General features: G+C 56.3%; 2 protein-coding genes across 2 annotated transcripts in view; both read right to left on the reverse strand.

Moving 5' to 3' along the window:
- The window catches only part of LOC129147167 (inter-alpha-trypsin inhibitor heavy chain H4-like), an 8355-nt gene extending 5825 nt beyond the window's left edge, over nt 1–2530 (reverse strand). Inside the window, exons 1-3 of the mRNA XM_054708158.1 lie at nt 2496–2530; nt 1124–1150; nt 975–1080 (exon numbers count right to left, since the gene is read on the reverse strand). Of these exons, the coding sequence (XP_054564133.1) occupies nt 975–1080; nt 1124–1150; nt 2496–2530 (168 nt within the window). The remainder of the gene's footprint in view (nt 1–974; nt 1081–1123; nt 1151–2495) is intronic.
- A 4142-nt stretch (nt 2531–6672) lies between these two features.
- Nucleotides 6673–20552, reverse strand: LOC129147168 (inter-alpha-trypsin inhibitor heavy chain H4-like). Its single transcript, XM_054708159.1, is given in 23 exon segments — nt 6673–6742; nt 7173–7269; nt 7391–7457; nt 7460–7547; nt 9218–9392; nt 10156–10275; nt 10363–10389; nt 10612–10656; nt 11692–11757; nt 12002–12016; nt 12328–12482; nt 12743–12882; nt 14978–15163; nt 15240–15421; nt 15600–15725; nt 15811–15979; nt 16239–16355; nt 16894–17022; nt 17530–17640; nt 17776–17938; nt 18069–18173; nt 19051–19211; nt 20436–20552. Coding segments are annotated over 23 exon segments (2604 nt in total). The 5' UTR covers nt 20526–20552.
- Between the last annotated feature and the right edge of the window lie 436 nt (nt 20553–20988).

Consider the following 20988-nt stretch of genomic DNA (forward strand, 5'->3'; position numbering starts at 1 on the left):
CCATCTCTCCTGTAGTTTCGGGTGGCAGACGCTCCGTCCTCCAGTCGTGCCCCTCGAAATTGCTGTGTGCGCGAGCAGTTTCGCAGTTCCTTTGTTTAACTTTGCCGCCTTCTTGGTTCTCCTCTGTCAAAATGGCTAAAGGACTTGAATGTAAGATGGGAAATCCTAAGAATCCCCAAATCAGTGTTGGCGGCCTCCGGGGCCCCGAGGATCTCCTGGGCAGCTCGGCCAGGTCGGTGGCACGGATGAGCCCCTCCTGCATTCCTTCACCAAGAGCCGCTGCACCGAGTCCGCGGCCACGCCGCCACAGCAGCAGCTGCCGCGGCGCCCACGAGCCCATGGCCCCGGCTGCGGTGCTGACTGAGAGAGCACCCGCCCGGTCTGGGGAGACGCGAGCAGCAGTCGCCACCCTCACCAGTCCATGTTTCAGTTGTTTGTATTTCCGAAACTGCCATGCGAGGCAACAGATCAGCCTTTCACCTCCGCCGCCATCTTTTCTGATCCACTTCTATCTTTCTATGTAGATTACATGCTGGAGAGAGGGCTGTCCAGAACCACAGGCGAGCCAGGTTCCCAAAGACCAGTGTGTTGGGAGAGAGTTAGAGTTAAGGGCAGGCTGGCCCTGCAGGCAGGACTCAGCCTACAGCTGGGAATAGTTTTTCTCTGAACAATAATACTTCCTGGCCCAGGCAAAGAGACAGTCTACACTGTGGGCCCTCAGCCACCAGCATTACCCAAGAGTGTCTAGGAACAGATGGGTTAACTGTGAAGTTCTGGTCTCTTCTGGGGACCCCCGCTCTGCTACCCGTCGCAGCAGTCTGGCTGAGGGGAAAAGGGCACATCCTGAATGGCCAGCTGATCAGAAGATCTCCCTGGTTCTCTTACTGCCCCTTGCCCCTGGCAGGCTTAACAGTAAATGGGCAGATCATTGGTGACAAGGGAAAAGCTCTAACTCTAAGAACAGAAAGACTTACCTTGGCAAAGTGGGCATTGTTCAACGCTCCGATGGACTTCCGGATTGAGGTGACACCACAGAGAAGATTACTCTGCAGAATGGGCTCACAGAGTACTTTCAGCTGGCTGGATACAGCACGGTCACCTCGAAAAGGTAAAGGCCCCATACCTGGACTCGATGAAGATTTGTAGAAATCTGAAGGCAGAAGACCCATAACGGGGTTACAGGGAAAGACAGATGCCCAGAGTGTCAGCCCCCCCTGCCCTGGGGGAGGGTGACCATGGTAGACCTGAGTCAACGCCTAGGGTCCCTGTGAGAACCAGAATTGGTAGATGGACAGTTTCATTAGGGCCTGACCTTGAAGGATAGGGCTACATGGAATCCAAGGATCAGGTAAGACGTGGCAATCTGGTAATGAGCAAGAATCCTATTTGCATCTTCTCTGGCTGAATTATTAGTTTCCCAAAACTGGCTCAGCCTCATCCTATGTCTTTAGATTACCCAGAGCCACGTAGGCAGCAGGTGTGTTATTCCCGCTGATGCTCAGAGATGGGAAGACCTGCCCAGGAAGCTAAGTGGCTGAGCTGGGACTCGGATCCCAGGCCACCAGATCTGAGGACACCCCTTCCTGCTGACAGAGGAAAGTAAGAATGCATTCAGTTGAGGCAGAGTTGGCATGCCATGACATGTCTTTTCCTCCAGCGCCCTGAACTAGTTCCTGAGTCTGTTGTGTTCTCAGGTGCCATGCACAGGGTGGGCTCTGCCAGGATGTCCTTGATTCCAGATGCCTGGTGGACATGGCCACTGTGCCCCACTGCTTGTCCTCCTCTTCTCCCCTAGGTTCCTGTGAAGATCAGCCAGGGAGGCTCAGTGGTCTCCTTTGGAAGAGGCGATTGCCTTTAAGGTGGTTCTCGCACCAGGTGTGGAAGAAACATCCCGTCCACCTTAACTATCTGGGCTTCTACGTGCTGGACAGTGGCAATATGTCAACAAAGTCACACGGGCGCTGGTATGGAATGGTCAAGCTTCAGGCTGTGCAGGCATAGGGAAAAGCATGTGCAAGGGCCATCCTAGCCACTTCCCCCTGCCCACACACAGCACCCCACACATCCCTTGCCTTAAACTGGAAGGCCAGTGGCCATGCTACCTGGGCGATGGCAGGGGCTGACAGTGTCAATGTTTTTCCTTTCCCAGGACAATTCTTCTGCCCTCCCTTGGCTTTTAAAGTGTCCTGACTTCAACACCCAGGCAATGAGCCCACAAAGATACATGCCACAATGCTGTGAAGCAACAGTCGGGCTTTGCAGTCCACCAGTAGGGACCCATCTGACACCCTCACCCTGCCCACTAAACAAGCCAGGAGGAAAGACCCCTCTCTGCCCACACACATTGGTCTTCTGTGGGTGCCCCCATTTCCTCTGGGGTCTTGGCCCCCTCTTGGCCCTTCCGTATCAGGGAAAGGCATCACTTCAGTCCCCTAGAAGAGTAACTATGCAACCTCGTTCTTTGCCATAGAATTATGTAGTTGGCAACATCACACCCTTCTTCAACCTGGTCCATGAGCGTAGCAGCCATCTTGTTCTACCCTGTGCTATCACAGCATCTCTCTCCTTTTTCCAAGGGGCTCTCCCAGAAAGACTACAGAAGGATGTCCATAATGGCACACATGTGGCTGCTGGTGTTTCACCACGTCAGTGTCAAAGGCCAAGGGGTGATGTGATGGAGTCCCACAGCGACTACATTGTCCCCTGCCTCCTGTTCTGAGTGACTTGGCCCAGCTCACGCTGTGGCCATTTGGAGCGGACCCACTGAGCCAGCCTGAGGAGGGCTGTGAACCATAGAGGACACGGTGGAATCCAGACCGCTGCCAGCCTTGCATGCCTCTCTCAGCCCCCCTGCTCTGGGTAACACCAGCCGGGACCTGACAGCTCAAAAGGAAGGGCTGGCTCCTAGGAAGGCAGCTTCCTGGTCCCCTCTCCCCAGCAATGCCTAGGTCAGAGGGCTGGTTGGCACAACACTTGGCAAGTCAAAATGTATATTAAAAATAAATTGAACTCTGGAGCAAAGAGTCTCTGAGAAGTTGGGATAGGGCTGATGGCAATTCAGAGCACCAAAAGGTTCATGAGGAAAGTCTGGTCCTTGCTCAGGAGCTCCTGTCAGGTCATTCAGGCCTGGAGGTCCTTCTGTGACTCAGAAAGCAGAGTCCTCCAGGTCTGGCACAAGTCTGCATTGGATTGTAAGATGCCATCCAACCACCCACCCGCCCACTGCCATCCATCCATCCAACCCATCCCATCAACCATCCATTAGTTCATCAACAAACCCAATAATCTGACTAGAATCTGGGGGCACACAGCTTAGTGACCCCATTCCTGTGTATGGTTGCCTCAAGTTTGGCATTCAGCAGGCTTGGGATCCTAGGATCATCCAACCATACCCCACAAAGTCCTGGTAGGGGTGGGTCAGACCAGTTCCTGACTAAGGGCCTCTGCGAGCCTCTCGCACCTGAGTAACAGTAAACTGCCCTCGCCAGTGGTCTCCCTGCTTCCAGGGGGATCATTCCAGAGCAGAACCAATCATCTCCCTGCCTACACCGTCAATGACATCTCCCACCCATTGCTCTTGGGGACAAAGACAAAAGTCCTTCCTATGGCTTCTCAGCTTCATCAACTCCATGAACCAGGCATCTCCCTTACTTTCTTGTTTCCAGACACACACACTGCTTCCAGATCCTCAAACATAGCCCCTCCTGCCCCAGACCATTTGCCTCTGCTGCTCTCTCTGACTGCGGGCTAAGAGCATGCTGGATCGAGGGTACCCCTTTGAAGGGAACAGTGGGCAGCTTTGCTCGATGGCACTGCAAGGGACACCAATAAGGCCAGAGGAGGTTGGAGTCTGATTGGGAAGGATCATGAATGCCAGTGGGTGGAGATGGGATCTGGTCATGGCCACAAGGAGATTGTCCTACCTGCCACTCCAGGGCCCCTCTGTATCCCTAGGGACACCAGCCTGGGTTCCTGGAGAGGGTATTGGGGGTGGGGCAGTCCAGGAGGAACATTTATCTCAGAGCAGAGGAGTCCCCCTCCTGCCAGGCGTGTATGAGGGGTAACTTGTGGACTGGCGCTGCTGCTACTCTAGGGAGAGGGCCACAGGAGACACAGCTCCTGAGTAAATATGGCAGGTGTCCAGGCTGGGCTGGCAAAAATGGCCCAACCTGGGAAAGTAGGCAAGCCCTGCCTTGTCTTGCCGCTCCAGCTGGCAGCCTAGCCTGGCAGGTTGGCAGAAAGGCAGAGGAGGCCCACAGCCCAAATCTGCCTCTTCCCCTCCCTCAACACAGTCAGGGAGGCCCTCCTTGCAGGCCAATTCCAGGCAGATTCTGTCCTCAACCCAGTCCCACGGCACTCTGGCTGTGCCTCTGATGGCTCCCTGGCTTTCAGATAGAAATCATGCTCCACTGCAAGGTGCACCCAGCCAGTGCTGGCCTGGCCCTGCCTCTGCACCTCTCCACCCATCCTCCTCACCCCCATGCTTCCCTTCTCCTACCCTGACCTCAGTCCACAATGTCCTGGCTCTCGGCCCCAGTGTCCTTGACCTCCTTTACTGGGCTGACTTCTCTTCATTCGTCAAAACTCAGCCCCAGCCATGCCCCATTCCAGGAAGCTTCCCGGATCCTCCCCAGCTAGGACAAGAGGACTCCCTCTGGGATCCTTGCAGCACCTGTTCGTTCTTGGGTGGCAGCTGTCACAACAGGCACTGTCTGTCATGGTGCCCACAGCTCTCTGCACAGGGCCTGGCCCAAGGAGGTGCTGGAAAGCACTCAGTGAACAAAACAATGAAGAGCATGGACCTACTTCCAATTGTTCACCAAGGCACCCTGCCCAGCTGCTGGGCCAGAAAGTCACCCAGGACTCCTCTGCTGTTATACAAACCCCAAAGCAGAGCCCAGCCCAGAGGTGGTGTCCCAGAGGGGTGAGCTTGGCGTGGGCCCCCCTGACTCTCATCTTGGTAGGTGTTCACAGCTGGCCTCACAGCAAGTCCGACGGACGGAGCCACCAAGGCAGCTCCCTCGTCTCACAGCAACAGCCTGAGACCCCTGCCAGCCGACCAGGCAGATGGAGAGGCAGATGGAGTGTGTCTGTGCGTTTGGCAAACCCGCTGCTGGAGCCCCCAATGGGCCTCTCTTCTGGCCCCTCTAGAGAGACTCACTCAGTAAACACCCTATAGAGCTCAAGAGCTGGGAAAAGGATTCCCCTGAGGATCTGGTTTGCTTCCTCTTATCAAGCAAATGAGCTCATTTTCTGCTTTCCTCTGGCTGCGGGGAAGCTCAGAGCAAAGTTTTATGCTGCAGCTTCTCCACTAGGGTGTCCCCAACCGCATGTCCCCCAACTCGGCTCTTCCCTATTCCCATGGGCTTTGTTTAAAAAAGTTTTTTTAAAAATCCTCACCCAAGGATATGTTTGATTTATTATGTATGTATGTATGTATGTATATATGTATGTATTTTCAGACAGAGAGGAAGGGAGATAGAAAGAGAGAGAAACATTGATGTGAGAGAGAAACATCAATGGGTTGCCTTGTCCACGTGCTCCAACTGGGGATCAAAGCCACAACCCAGGTATGTGCTCTGACTGAACCTGCACCTTTTGGTGTACAGGGTGATGCTCCAACCAACTGAGCTACCTGGGCTCTAAATGTTTATTAAGTACGCTCTGACTGTGCAGGAATTGGGTGGAATCTGGGGGTGACTATCCCCAGGGCATGGATAGGAGAGGATTTAGTGCTGGGGGCCTGGGACACCTCCATGGGACAGACGCTTCCCTCCTGGGATGAGGGCCTCATGTCTGTCTCCTGTCTTCCAGTGCTAGCTTCTTTCCAGGGGGGGAGCCCAGGTGTGAAAATCAAACTGCATCAAGCAAGTCCCATTGGAAAGCTTGCTGAGAACTTCTACCCGTTCACTTTTTTTAATAGAGGTAGGAAGAGTCAAAACTGGTTTCCATGGTCCTAGCTGGTTGGCTCAGTGGGTAGAGCATCAACCCGAGGACTAAAGGTCCTGGCTTCGATTCCGGTCAAGTATATGTACCTTGGTTGTATGGTCGATCCCTAGCCTCAGTCAGGGCACGTGCAGGAGGCAACCTATCAATGTGCCTCTCCCATATCGATGTTTCTCTATCTGTCTCTCCCCTTCCCTCCACTCTCTCTAAAAAATCAATGGAAAAATATATTCAGGTGAGGATTAACAAATGACATGACATGACATGAAAACTGGTTTTCATGGACTGAAACTGAACCTCTGCTCCCAGAGGATGTTTTTCCCTGCCCAGGGCCCCAAGCGGGGGTCTGGAGTGACATATTACATGGGTGGTTCAATCTCTCTAAATCATAGTTTCCATCTTACGAAATGAAGGGAGCGGACCAAAAGCTCCTCAGGGAACTATTGGCCACAGGCCTTTGAGGGCTGATCATGGGAAGATTCTAATGTCACCTGATGCTAAGTGTTCAGCGGGAGGAGGTTCTACAGCCCTGGGGTTTGGCTGGATGGAATCAGAGACGCCCACTCCCCGATTTACACTACCTTCCTTTATTTGTAATAAGTGGAACTCCCCTCCCCATCACAGTCGAGACCCCACAGGCAGCTGTGGTCACAGGAGGATAGCCATCTGCACACAGTGGGGGGGGGCATTGAGGTTGGTGGGTGGGTATAACTCCTGCCATCAGGACTATAGCTCAACAGACCAGCAGGAAATCTCTGTTCCTGGGGTCCCCTCTTGGTAATCCAGCTTGAGCTTTCTGGAATGGATAGACAAGACAGACATATGGGTGGTTAGCAAATCTCAGGTGTGGTGGGAAGGGGAGAGAGCTGGGGACGGGCAAGTGGAAGGTGGAGTTTCAGGGCCCCTCAGCATTCCCTCCAGCACAGGCTGACAAGGCCCAGTCACCCAAGGGCACCCAGTTGTCCAGGGTCCAGGACTCTGAGACTTCAGGGAGTTTGCTAATGCCCCCAACCAACTCACCCTTAGTGATCTCTGACTGGGGTGTATTCTGTGGGTCTGAGTTGACCATTTTTGTGGGGTCACACTGAGGGCTGGGTCAGACATGTCTAAAGCATCAACCTTTCACCTGACTATCTCTAGTTCCCAGGCACGGACAGGGGAGTGGAGGCCCCAGGGACCAGCTCTCAGCCTCCTAGTCCCACCGTGGCCTGTTTGTGTGGAGTCACCTGGTGGCATTGAAGTCAAACCCATGAGCCCTCAGTGTTCGCTTGCTTTCATCTGTGGCATCTGGGGGCCCCCAGAGCACGCCCCGGTAAAAGCGGCCTGAGAGACAAAGGGTGGTCAGTGAGGGTGAAGACACGGGGACTGGGAGACACACGGCACTGCCTGTTCCCAGGCAGAGGTGGATGGAGGATGCCCTGAGCCAGGGTCATGGGCTGCATACCAAGGATCCCGTCGACGTGCCTGGAGAAGCGGTCAGTGTCCCGCAGAAGCAGCCGAAGCCCCTGCCCCCAGGGCCGTCCCAGGACAGCAGGCCGATGGTCACTTTGTCTGGGCTGCTGAGCAGCAGGAGTCCCGCCTTGTCCATGGTCATCGTGAGGCTGTGGGGAAACATAGGCTCCTGAGAGCAAGGTAGGCATGCAGACACCCTCAGGGGACCCTGGCAGTTGGGGTGGGATGGGTGGGGACATCCCTGTTGTGGCCTTGGGTGGGAAGTCCATTACATATTCCGAGCCTCAGTTTTCTCCTTAGCAACTGGGACCAAAGTTAATTTAATAATATCTGGTGATCCCAGCATTTATCCAACAAAGTAACGGTTCCTTTCCCTCTGTTGTCTTAGATTTGGTTCCCCACAAATTCCTTTGATATGATTCCGGGGGTATCGGACACACTCTGCCGGAGCCACTTGCCCTTGGATCAGTGTTTACTTGTATGTTTAACATGTAGAAGGGCAAGTCTCTTCTGATTCTATCCCCGTCTTCTTTACTTAAAATAATCTCTGACAGGCTTACCTTTTTGGTTTTCTTAATGTTAGACTCCTTCGAGCAAGTTGAACAAGACCCTGCTGGTACTCTGAGGTTACCTTAAAGGGACCTGCACTAAGTTTCCACTGTCTCCAGGAGACTCACTACAGGAGGTGTGGTCTGGTTTTCTACATGGAGATCTGTAGCTCGTGAAAGTGTGTGGAGCCTGGCACTATGACTAAGAGGAGCTCTTTACCCCATCTTCTGGTGCGCATGTATTTATCAGACAACAGGAAACTTGAAGACCTTTTATGAAATGGGGAGATTTTCAGGTGAGCCCTCAGGTTTGCCAGGTGCTCCCTCACTTGTCAGGTGCAATCCAGGCTCCACTGAGGGGCTCAGTTAGGGGGATGGACGAGGCTCTTTGTACTCAGCACAGGCTGGGACCAGAGGGGCAGTGCTCCCAGAGGGCCCGAGCCTCGGCCTCACTCCAGGCCCCTCGTGACTTCTGCACCTGGAGAGCTGCCTCTGGAAGGCTCGATGGTCAGGCAGCCCCACCCAGAGAGGTCACCATCCACCTCCGTGACCTGCCTGCTGCCAGGTGTTGGGTGGACACTCTCCTCCTCAGAGCGTCAGGAGTGCGCTAAGAGAGACTTTCCTAACCTCCTCTGGTGCAGTGCCTTCCAGCTCCTCACTGTTGTCATCATTCCCTCCCCACGGAGACAGCTGCCCTCCGGCATGCCCCGTGGGCACCACCCCTTCTACTGAGCAAAGTGCTCCCTGTCACCTCCCTCATTGGGTCTCCCCTTAGCCTCCAACTCCGGCTTGGGGTGATTCTCCCCAGGTATGAGTGAGGAAACTGAGGCTCAGAGAGTCTAAGCATCCTGCCCAGGGTCACACACGATCAGCAGCACTGTGGCTCCAACCCACATTGTCCCCTGCATGGGAGAGGGACACGGTTAGGTGTGGCCATTCCGATGGGGAAGCCCACATCTGGTCCCCCCGAAGTGCCAGGTCACCCAGACCTGCATGTGTGGTGGCCAATGAAAGGTCTGTGGGGGTATGTATGAGTGTAAGGGTCAGTGCTCAGGGGCATGACCGTGTGTGAGCAGCCAGGTCCCCGGGACAACCGCTGGTGCCCCCAGAGAAGAAGAGGTCTGGCTCTGCCCAACCGGTGGGGCGGCCCCTGCAGAGGACTCATGCCCAAGCACTTCATCCCCAAGCCTGTGGCCTCAGGCCAGCGGTCAGCACTGTCACTGGCTCACGTAGCCTCAGAGGTCACTGCTGGTACCCAGCCAGCGGCTTACCCAGGCATCACCACGAACAGCGTCTCCTTCCACTTGTACTCAGAGCTTCTTCGGCCCCGAGTCACTACCACGTGCTCAGGGGACACGTGGACCTGCAGCTGGGGATTCTTGAAAGCCACCTCGATCTGTGAGAACTGGGCCTTCTCCACCTTATACTCCCCAGTCACCTCGAGACCTGAGAGCCGAGAGCAGAGGTCAGAGGCATGGCCCGGCTGGACACTGGCCTGCACAGGAGGCGCTCTCTGATTATGTCCCCAGAACTGTCCTTCACCAGCCCCCTCCTCACTGCCCTGTGCCCAGCATTCCCTCACACTGGAGTCTGGTTTCCACAATCTTTTCTCTCATCCCTTGGTTGCATTTGACTTTGGAAGGGCCACAAACCCTCAGTGATGGACAGGTTCAGATGAGCCCTCTGAGAAGGGAGATGGGGTCTGAGGTCCAGGAACCTTTAGAAAGCGCTGTAGTGCACCTGGCCCTGAGCTAGGGGCCATGGCCAAGAGTGAGATGGAAAATCAGCGGTCCCCGCCCTCAGAGAGCAAACAGACACTAGGCCTGATGTGTGGAGGTGGGAGACCGTGTGTGAGCATCCCTGAGTGCTGTATGTTCCCACGTCTCATGTGACATCTCAGCTCAACCAGTATGACCCTTCTGGGCGGTGGGGAGCAGGTCTGGTCAGCACCCTCCCTCCTCTTCCATTCCACTCCTCCATACTCTCTAAGGTCCCACTACTTCTTTCAGGGCTCTGGGCTTCTGCCAATCTCTGCCTCTCCCTAGTAACCCCCACTTGTCTGCCAAGGCCCAGTCACTCCCGTGTGACCTCGTGCAGCCTCATATGCCCCTCCATCAGCCCTGGCCTCCCCTTCTGGGCTTTTGCCTCTAGGTCACTTTGGGCACTGCCTGCAGAGGGTTTCTCTGGAAGGTGACTGGTCAGGCCTCACCTTGCTCAGGGTCTGCGAACAGGATTAATAATGGCCCCGAGGTGCGCTTGATGTCCACGCAGAGCTGGTCCCCGCTCTGCCCAGGCAGAGGCAGGATGACGGTGGGAGCCTGGATGGGGGCTGGGAAACAGATGTGGTTGCTGGGGCAGGTAGAACCATCTGGAGGGCAGCGATGGGAAGGGGGGCTGAGGAGGGCAGGCAACTTACCTGGTGGTGCGGCTGTAGGGCTTGTTTCTGAAAGAAAAAGTCTTTGTTTAGGCAACCCCTTCCTCAGAGTTTGGGGGCAGGGGCAAAGGAAGGATGGGATAGTGTATGGATGTGGCCAGGGTTCCTTCTCCACTTCAACATTGAGAAACCATGTAACAGGTTCCAAGAGATTCCCAGGGCTCTCCCATCCCAGGGTCTCCCTGCTCTAGGGCCATCGTCCACTCCAGGGAATCTGGTCTGAGGGCCTACCTTCCATTGTTTCGTCCACGTAATCAAGCACTGTAATAGGACCATCTGTGGAGAAAGATGCCAGTACAGGATTGGCCAGAAACGGAAAGGGAGAAGGCAGTCAGGATTCAGAGCAATCAGCATGCGCTCCAGCCATCCCTGCCACCTGACACCCGCCAAGCTCCAGCCCTGCGACCCCTGTCCCCCATACACCCAGCCTAGGAGAGCACACTTTAGGAAAATCACTGAGGAGACAGGGTCCAGCTGGTGTTGTGGCTGGGTCTCAATCCAGCCTGGAGGTCAGAAACAGCTCATGGGGCCACTCATGGCTTTGGGAATGGTGGGAGCCTTGCCTTTCTAGAAGGTTCCATGCTGAGCCAGCCTCCAGAGTGTAATGAGTCTGGTTCAGTGAAAATACATGACACACTACTTCATGTCAAGCCCCACAGCAATTGTCCCTTGTCTGTGCCCAGCCCTGTGCAGGTGCTTGCTCTCTTCCAAGTCTACAGGCAGGCTTACCTATCCCCTTGAGGAAATGAGGTCAGAAAGTGGCTTACCTCTCCCGCTCAGTAGCATCAGATCCCGATCCAAATTAGAGAATGGATTAGGATGACTTGAAGCAGGATAAAATCCAGGTGGTCCCTTGAGGAGCCGGTGATGAACTGGAGTCAACGGGGAACCTGCACCTTTAGAAAAGTTGACCCCTGCAGTCTTTGCTCAAGAGGAGTCATGGGGCCCCACCGCCAGGGCTCTGGGATCCACCCTGGGAGACGGATGTAGAGAGGGCAGAGGGCTCCCTTCCCACACCCACCACTCTGAGAGCCTCTCCCCGTACAACCCGGAGAAACTCAAATCTGGGAAAAGGAACCTTCTTGAAGTCCTCCCCGCTGGGATATCAGTCACTTCCAACTACCTTGTCCCCTGAAGTTTCTTCTGCCACTAACAAAAGGTCCTGCATGGCTGCCTCCTAATCACACACACCTGAACTGAGACCCAGCCCAGCCACCAGCCAGGTGAGCCAAGCAAGCCACTCACCCACAGTCAGGGCAGAGCCCAGCCTGTGGCCTGGGTCAAGGTTCTGTCAATATCCCCTCCCATTACCTGCTTTTCTACTTGGTTTTCTGGGCCTTATGTGTCCCATGGCTCCATGTCTGAAGACAGTGCGACCTGGAAATCAGAGAGACCTGGGTGTGCATCCAGCTGGAAGGGGACTGTGCCCCTAGCGCCAGGACAGCCAATATCTGAGCGAACAGGTGACTAAAGCACCAATGTGCTTGGGCAGACAATGCCCCCTCCTGGCAGCAGGCTGGGCTGGAGAGGCCTTGGCCAGCAACTCTGTGGGACTGGGGTCCGAGGTCCTGATACAGCCACCCATCACCAACACCAGCCTTTGAAGGTATTAGGCCCTTACCTGAGGGAACCTTTTCTGGATAAAACAAAAAGAGAAGGGAGAGAAAGAGAGTGAGTGAGAGAGGGAGGGAGATACTATCGGGTCGTTTCGATACATTTGAAGTGCTTATTTAACCTTGCTTCCCAACCCAACCATTAGATAGGTGCAGTGCATTTGGGAGACATGGCCTCAGTTTCCTCATCAATGATATGGGAAGCACCTCCTGGAGGTCCTGGGAGTCTGGGTGGCAGGGTTAGGGTCTTGGTCAGGATGTGGGGGAGGGGGAAGGGAGAAGACTGGGTCCAACTCTGCTGCCACAGAGGCTAGGAGCCCACTCTCACACCCACCACTTTCCACGGGCTTCTCAGCAACTTGAGACTGGTCTTGGCCTTCCGGTTTGGTGACCACCATGGACGTGAGGGGGGTGACAAAGCTATAGTTGAGCGACAAGCCCAGAGCTTGGGTCTCCAGGGCCTGCTTCTCAGCTTCGGACGCAGAAACCCTGCAGGTAGAGAGAATCAGAGGCCCCTCAGGTCCCTGGATGCCTAGCTCCATTCTCCCTCCCATCCAGACCCTTGGGGGTGAGGGACGGGGTCCCTACTGGGAGAGTCTGGAGCTCAGACACCACACCATGACCCCCCCCCTCTCCATACAGAGGAGATGCCCAGGCCACCTGTGCTGTCCCACCCATGAGGACCTTGGGAAGACATTGAGGCCGTGTGTGGCCGCCCCAGCAGGCCCTTGGGGGTGCAGGCCACCCACATTCGCTCCAGCAGTTGGTGGATGGTCAGGTACGCCCAGAGTCTCTCCATGAAGCCGTGGAAGATGTACTTGGGCTGTCGGAACTCCTCTTCCTGCTTTGCCACCTGGGACTCCATTTGGAAGGTGATGTTCTCCGTGGGCTGGAAAGAGGGGCCCAGCCAGGCGGCAGCAGTGAGGGCCTGACGCCCGCACCTGGCCTGGCGCATCCCAGCACTTCCATGAGAATCCTAGTTGGGACTGGGCAGGTCCCCTGGATTGGCTGTGAGGACTGCATTCCCTTCAAACACGCGGGGAACAGGGAGGGAGTTTAGGGGTGGAAGGGGCTCAGCCACAGAGCCTCCAAGGATGAGAAGGACGTGGAGAGAAAGGTAGAAACTATCACAGGTGCAAAGCCAGGAACTCAGATCAGGTGCAGCTTTTGGGAAGAAGGAAAATGAGGACGGGATCTGGACCCCAGGCCAGTGCAGCAGCAGCAGCAAATGCAGTTTAAAGCAGACAGGGTCCCAAGACGGCCCACCCCAAAGGTGGAGACGCTGGGGACAGAGAGACAAGTGCCTTCCCCAGCAGTCATGGCAGAGTTGGAAAGAGATCTCAGGCTTTCATAAGGGTTTGGAGCCCCATGTACCCCATTAAGCTGCCCCTTGACCAAGCTTGTGCTCTGCTGGGACCAGGCACTGTCCAGTGGTGACAGCGACACATGTGCCCAAATTTTAGAAGGACTGCTGCTTCCTTCCCCGGGGTGGGGCATCCTGGTCTCAGGCTGACCTGGCCAGCACCCTGGGACGTGGGGCCTGAGGGAAGACAAACTCCAGCCTTTCCTGTCACAATTGCCCGTCGGCGAAAAGCCTTTGTGATGTGGATCAGACCCCATTCCCGCTGCTGGAGATGCCCTCCTCTGTCTCTCATCAGAGCCAGGCCTCACACACCTTTGTCACCGGCAGGCCACCTGCACAAATGCCCTATCCACCTGCACAGCTATCTATTCGATGGTTTTCCTTAAGTGAACGTTAAATAGACTAACACTCTCCACTTGGCCTCGTCCCAAGCAATACGACCAGGGAAGTCCTACGTCTGGGGTTGGAGTTACATTTCTCAGAAGATACATTAGGATAAACACGTAATTACTCAAACAATGACATGTGTGACTCTCCCTAGTCACCCTGGGTTCCGCACTTTGGGAACTGCCAGCCTCCAGGATAACACCGGCAGCTAACACGTGTGGAATGTTTACCCTGGGCCAGATGTTAATCCCACGGCAGTCTCACAAGCTGGTAAGATGACCGATTCTCATTTTCACACGGGAGCAAACGGAGGCACGGGGAGATGCAGTGAAATCCCCAGGCCTCACCCCTCGGAGGTGGCAAAGAGGGGGTGGAAGCCCGGCTTCTGGTCACCTGCATGCACTGCTCATTGTAACACGTGCCACTTCTCTGAGACTCAGGCCTGTCGCAGTGTGCCCGCCTGCCATGCGTGCCCGAGACATTCCTCCATCACTTCACCATCTGGTTCTGCCACCTCCTACTCATCCCACCGTCGCAGCTGAGTCCTGCCCAGGAAGCTCTCCCGGACCTCCAGGTCAGGTTGGGGCTCCCGTGCTGCTCCCCTAAGTGCCTGGGTTCATCCTCTCAGGGACACCCCAGCCTCTGGGTCTTTCCTTGTTCGTGTGACGATTTACCAACGACTGTCCCACGAGGGCAATCCCTAGGGCCCAGGAAGGTTCTGGCTCAGGGCAGCTGCTCAGATTCTCTGTGTGGAATGAGGGGTCCCCTGCGGCACAGAGGCAGGGAGAACTGGGCAAGGAGAGGGCACCATGGGATGAGCTGGGGTGAGTCTTGCCTGGGCTGCAATGGGCCCCAGGGCAAGTAGGTCCTCAGTCTGCTCATCTGTGAAGTGGGAGCAGCCCTCCCTGCCTGACTGCAATCTCAGAGGGCTGGTGGAGGACAGAGGGATGTCAAACCCAGTGCCCTAGGGCACAGCAGCAACACTGACTGACTACGGAGTGCCTACCACGTGCAGGCAAGCTCAGGTGCTCTCAGGAGAGTCAGGACATTATCTCATTGAATCCCCACCACCAGCCATGCAGTGGGGACTGAGGTCATCCATGGTGGCAGGGGGCACTTTGTAACGTGCCCAAGGTCAGTCGGCCGGAGTCTGACAGGGCTGCAGTTTGAACCCAGCCCCTCTGAATGCCTGCTGCAGCCACCCTTCCACGCCGGGATGGCCGGCTACACTCACCAGCTGCCCGCTGACTTTGGCGGAGAGCACCTCAGGGCTCTGGGCCCGGAGCTTCCCGGCCACCACCATCTCGGAGCCCTTGAAGAACAGCCGGAAGCTGTCCTGCGTGACCTCCTCCACGGCATTGCCTGGGTACTCGAAGGTCACTGCGGTCAGCAGGGGGTTGGCCACCTCCTGGTAGAAGTCCTGCAGAGTGGGGGATGTCACCAGGGCCGGGCAGGGTCATCCCAGACTCACCCAGCCCTCAGGGGTAGGCTGGCACCTGCAGCTGCAGGGCGGAGTCCGAGTCCTCGTAGATGCGCCGAGCCAGGCCGCCGTTGTCCAGCGCCAGCTTCTCCAGGAAGGCGTAGCTGACGTCAAAGCCAAAGCCCAGGCAGAAGAGGCTGTGCTGACCGCCTATGGCCTCCTGCACATTCTTCTGGATCACCGTGGGGTTGGTCTCGCCTGGACCCAGCGTTTTGGGGCAGGAGTGAGAAAACAGGGATTTGCTCAGGGGATATTTGGAATCTCAGAGCCAGAGAGGCCTCAGGGATCCCTCCTTCCCCAGGTCCCACAGCAAGCCAGGATGCACCCCTAGCGATGCCCCTGGGCAGTGTGTCCTGGAGTTGGGCTGTGCCCTCACCCACAGTGGGGTCGCCATCAGTGAGGAGGAGGAGAAGGGACACGCTCCCTGAGGGCAGCTGCTCCTCCCGGGTGGCTGTCTCCAGCAGCTGCACGGCCATCAGCATCGCATCGTTGATATTGGTTCCTGAGGGGCACACACTCTCAGGATGCCTCTCAGGCGGGGCTCGTGCCCGGAAGCCCCCACCCTGCAGGGCTGCCCTGGTGCTCACCTCCCTGGGCCTTGATGCTGTTAGCGTATTTCTTGGCCTCCTCCACGTTCTGGGTCGAAGCTGGCACCAGCGATGGCTTCCACTGGGTTGCTTCCCCGCTGAAGCTAATGAGGTTGAAGTGGTCTTCGGGCCTGAGGTCCTCTAGGATCTTGATGAGGGCTTCCCGAGTCTGTCAGGGGAAGGGGAAACGAGGTGGGTGTCTCAGGGGGTTCTCCTTGGGGGTTGATGTGCCCTTGAGCTGCACCCCCAGGCCACACCTGCAGGGGGCACATGGTGAATGCTCCAGGGGCAGGACCAGTTCTGACCTAGGTCTCTGGATGCCTCCTACCCAGGAAGCTGGAGGAGGGAGGGTCTGCCTGCTAGACCAGAGCTGATGGTGTGAGGCAGCTGAGAGTTTTCTGGGTCTTGCCCTGGCCTATGGTACCCACCTGCCGGATTTTCTTGCCCATCATGGAGCCACTCGTGTCGATGACGAAGATCACATTCTTGGGTATCATGGACAGACCCTCGGGGGCAAAGTAGTGCACAAAGTAGCCATTCTCGATCTATGACCAGAGTGAGACACTCCCCAGGTGATGAGAGCTGCAGCCCTGTCCCTCTTTTTCCCCCACTGACATCTTCTAGTCTGCCACCCCCTCCAGTCCTTCACCACCCTTTTGTCTGTGTCCAGGGTTATGCACATATGCATACAAGTCCTTTGGTTGGTCTCTTCCCACTCACACCCCGCCTCGCCCCCCGCATTCCTCACCATCTCTTAGCACTCAGTCTAGCTACCCTTTTGCTGAAACCTTCCCAGCTATGCACGACCCACTAGAACTCTACTCCACTTTGCCTCCTGTTCGTTTGAATCGCTGAGGCAGTTTAGAGGTAATAAACCTTCTTTAGCAGATGAAACTTTTCTGCCTCCGAAAGGGAATTCTTTCAGGGACAGCAGAACGAAACTGCGTGTTTTCTGGCTGTTGCCCTTGGTGCACACCGACCGGCAGGAGCAGTTTTTGGCCTTTTCTTCTCCAACAGCCAGGCTCAGGCTCCTGAGGATGGAGGGATTTCCTGGTTATTCTGCTCTCCCTGGAGCCCACGCACCTGAATGGAGCCTCCAGAGAGGGTGCGGTTCACATCATAGCGGACGATGAAGTCGCCATCCACGACCGTGTCCTGTTGCTCCGCAGACTTCTGTTGCTGGGACAGAGTCGGCTTGAATCGGATGTGAGCCTAGAGGGACGACCAACTGGGCTGATGTTGGGGAGCAGCGAGGCCACGCTCACACCACGCACCCCATCTGAGCATCACCCAGGATGGGAATTCCACCTTATGTCAAATGCCAGGGAACTTTCTCTCAGGCTGGGCTGCCAGGTGGACGGCCTCAGAACAGTGGATGGGTGTGAGCCAGGAGCCTCAACTCTGGAGCCGTGCCAGCAGAGCCTGGGCTGAGGATGTGTGCGATCCAGCCTCCACCTTCCCCCCTGGTCCTGGGACCCTTAGGTCAGTGTCCTCTCCCAGGCGCCCCCTAACCTCAGGTTCAAACCAGCACCCGCCTTCCTCCTCTAGGCCTTGCCCTCCTCATCTGCCACATGTCAGCGCAGACCCAGAGACCTCAGAAGCCCGCCAGCTGAGAGGTTCTGCCCAATTGTCCCGCTCTCTGGAGATCCAGGCTCACCCGACTGGCCTGAAGACAGGCCCCTCGGTACCCGCACCTCCCACCCCCTGTGGCAGGCCCACCTTGGTCTGGTTCTGTGAGACGGTGAGGGCGTCTGCAAGCTCATTGGTCATGAAGGTGCTCTCTGTCTCCAGAAAGCTGATGCCCTGAGGCTCAAAGATGTGAATGTCCATCTGGAAGAAGAAATGGGTTACTGGCTTAGCCAGGAGCCAGGGCTGGCCTCTCAGGAGACAGCGGGGGCAGGAGGGCCATCCTCAGCAGCACCGGGTCCTCTAGGAGGCCTCCTGGGAGGAGGTAGTTCCAGGTACCTGCAGGTGCTTGACCAGCTGCTGGGGCTGGACTTTCAGCAGCAGCTCATACACTCCCAGACGCCGCTTGAGCAACTCCTCGTACACCAGCTCGAAGGTGACCTTGGCAGAGGGAGCCACGCTGACCGATACCTGGAACTGCTCCATCTTTCTCCCAGTGGCCCTGGGGGAGGAGGGCATCAGGCCTGCCCCTCCAGACCAGGTAGGGTATGGACACTGGAGGCAGAAGCAGAACTAAAGGGACAACTTCTGCCCCACCCCCACTGGGGTCTCCCACACCCCCTTGGGCTCACTTGACGAGGCCAGCGCTCTCCCCCCTGGCCACGGCCGCGCTGTACTGCTCCTGGGCTGCATCCTTCTGCTTGATGTTCCCTGGGTACGTCACACCGTCGATGATCCTGGGGCAGGAGGGTGAGTGCTGTTGAGAGCCTGGTGGTGGGGGTGGGGGGCTCCCTGCAATCCCCACCTCCTCCAGGGAGCCTCTCTAAGACTTGCTGTGCCTCCTATTAGAGTGACTCCTACCTTTACAGGGACCTCACCCATTTATCATGCGCCTACTGTGTACAAGACTGTGCAGGACCCTGGGTAAGGGCGGGCAGCCTTGCAAGGTGTGCCAGCCCTCCATCTACCCTGAGGCACGCACAACGTAAGTGAACATTCGTTTTACGGAACGGACAGAAGAGAAGGTTGCAGAGGAGGCAGGGCTGAGCTAAGTCCTGGCCTCTCTTCTCCCTTCCCCTCTGGCCCCACATTCCAACTGCCCCCCCCCCCCATAGCCTGTCCCAGAGGAACCTGAAGGTGCTTTCTGAGCTGCGTGTGCACCCAGCCCTGTGCCCAGCTGTGTGGGGCAGGCTGGGGAGGAGGGAAATGACAGGATCCCAGTTCAGTGGGAGACACAGGGCTAAAAGGCTTGAACCCTCTTCCTACCAGCACAGGGCAGGGAGGAATGCAGAGGTGGGTGGATGGAGGGGTGAAAGTCGGAGGGGATGGAGGGACAGATGGAATATGGAGGGAGTGAGGGAGGGATGGGGGAAGGAGGAAGAGAGAGAAGGAGGGAGGGGTGGAGGGATGAACAGAGGAAGGAAGGGAGTGGGCTTTGGGTGGAACATCTCTGAGAATAAGTTTCTGATAAAGCTTCTGGTTCCCTGTGCTGCCTGCAGGTGGAGTGCACACACCTCCTGTCAGCAGGAGGCCCTCTCTCCTGAGGGACAAGTGGGGAGGGGATGGCAGTGCTGGATGGGAAGGGGACACGGAGGTGGGCGGGAAGGCACCTACATGGAGAAGTTGGTGATGAAGGCTTTCTTGGGCAGCTCCATCTGGAAGGTGGCCTCCTGTATGGAATCTGCTCTGTTGACCACCCTGCTGGTGATGACCGTGTGGGCAAACCGGGAGGAGACCCTGGAGTCCACAGTGAGGCTGTAGATGTCGATGGCATTCTGGAGCAGTGAAGGAGGAGGGGTAACTGTCTCAATGCCAGCCCTGCTTGGAGCAATGGTCTTCAAGAGTCGGGTACTGACCTAGGTCCCAAACCATGTCCTGGCCCTACCCCCACTGAGCGATGGATGCCTCAGACAAAACCCTGAGAGACATTTCACATGTGGCTCTTTCTCTCAAATAAGAGGCAGCTTTGTGCTCCATTCCCCACCCTACACTGCCAGGGGCAGGGACCAACACAGGGGACGGAAGGTGGAGCCTGAGCCCCAGTGTGTCTGGGAAGGGACTCGCACTTTTCCAGGCCCTGGTTGGGATCAGGAAGGTCAAGGTCTTAGCTCTGAACAGTGCAAGGGCAGTAAACAAGTTCTTTGATTTCTGGCGACCAGAAATGGAGGAACACAGCTAGGGGCCTCCTAGGGGCCTCCAGGAGCTGGGAGAATCTGGAGGTGACCAGGGTCTAGTCTCTAAGAGCTGGGAACATTCTTTGCCCCCTTTCCCTGCAACCGTGGGCCCCACCCCCCGTGGCCCTGCCCTGCAGCACAAGCCCTGGCCCTGCAGAGACGGTCAGTTCCCACAGGTCACTGACCCAGGCACTTGCTCTTCGACCCAGGTCTAAGGTTCGCATGTGCTCACATAAGAAGCCTTACACATCTCCTGCCAGCCTGCATACGACACACTATGTGTACATGCCAGCTCTGTTCACCTGCACATGCAGCCTAGCGGAGGTGGGTGCCTGGCTGAGCGGCTTGTTACACACGTGAGTGTCTGCTCTGTGCCAGGCACTGTACTAAGCACTTCATAGTGTTACAGGTTCCATCTTCACAACAAACCTCTCAATAGGGTCTGTTATCATCCTGCTTCACAGATGAGGAAAGGGAGACAGGAAGCATCATTACCTTGAGGCCATTCAGCCAGGGAGAGGGCAGCTGGGCTAACCATCCCCACTCGCACCCTGCCCCCCACTGCCAGGCTCCAGGGGCAACTTGCTGACCTGCAATTCCCCACCTGGAACATGGGAATAGGATCACCCCTTCTAGGGAATGGGGAGGGGGAGAGGGTGTCCATAAAGCCCTCGGGACATGCCTGGTGGATGGTCAGCACCAGTTTTTGCATACACACACATCCGTGCTCATTTGCACGCTCACCCTCACACAGGCTCTCACTCACTCACCAGCTCATACCACTCACACTCCGGTGCGCACACAGGTGCCCGAGGCTCCCGCTACCTTTTGGGCACAGGTGGTCTGGAGGACAGCCAGCAGCGGCAGCAGGACCAGCACGATGGCACAGGCGCGGGCAGAGGCTCGGGGCTTCATTTGGGCTCCGGTGCCTGGCAGGCTGCTTCTGAACGAGAGAGAAAGGGGGAATGAATTAGTAACCTGCTTGCTGCTCCGCCCCTCCGGGGGCAGGTTCCGGGAAATTGGGATCTACAAGCCAAAACCTGCAGTGGACTCAGATAAGCAGGCCAACTGCGAATGTCCTGTGGACCTTGGCTGGGGGCAGACACATGTACAATAAGTCCTCAGTGTCATCAGGATAGGTTCTTGGAAACGGCAACTTTAAGTGAAATGACGTATACCTGGGAAACTTGCTCAGTTCCTGTGGCATATTTCTGGTCACAAAAACATCACCAAACTTCTAAATAAAAATCCAAAATGTTGAAGTCAGCGTGAGCTATACATATATTTAAGAAAGATTCATAAAGACAGGTAAGACAGTGTTTTTCCAACTTGCTTATTCCAGTTTAGGGTTTTGGATCCCTAAAGCCTCTCCCAGGAG

The sequence above is a fragment of the Eptesicus fuscus genome, chromosome 18, assembly GCF_027574615.1.
Source record: "Eptesicus fuscus isolate TK198812 chromosome 18, DD_ASM_mEF_20220401, whole genome shotgun sequence".
NCBI lineage: Eukaryota > Metazoa > Chordata > Mammalia > Chiroptera > Vespertilionidae > Eptesicus > Eptesicus fuscus.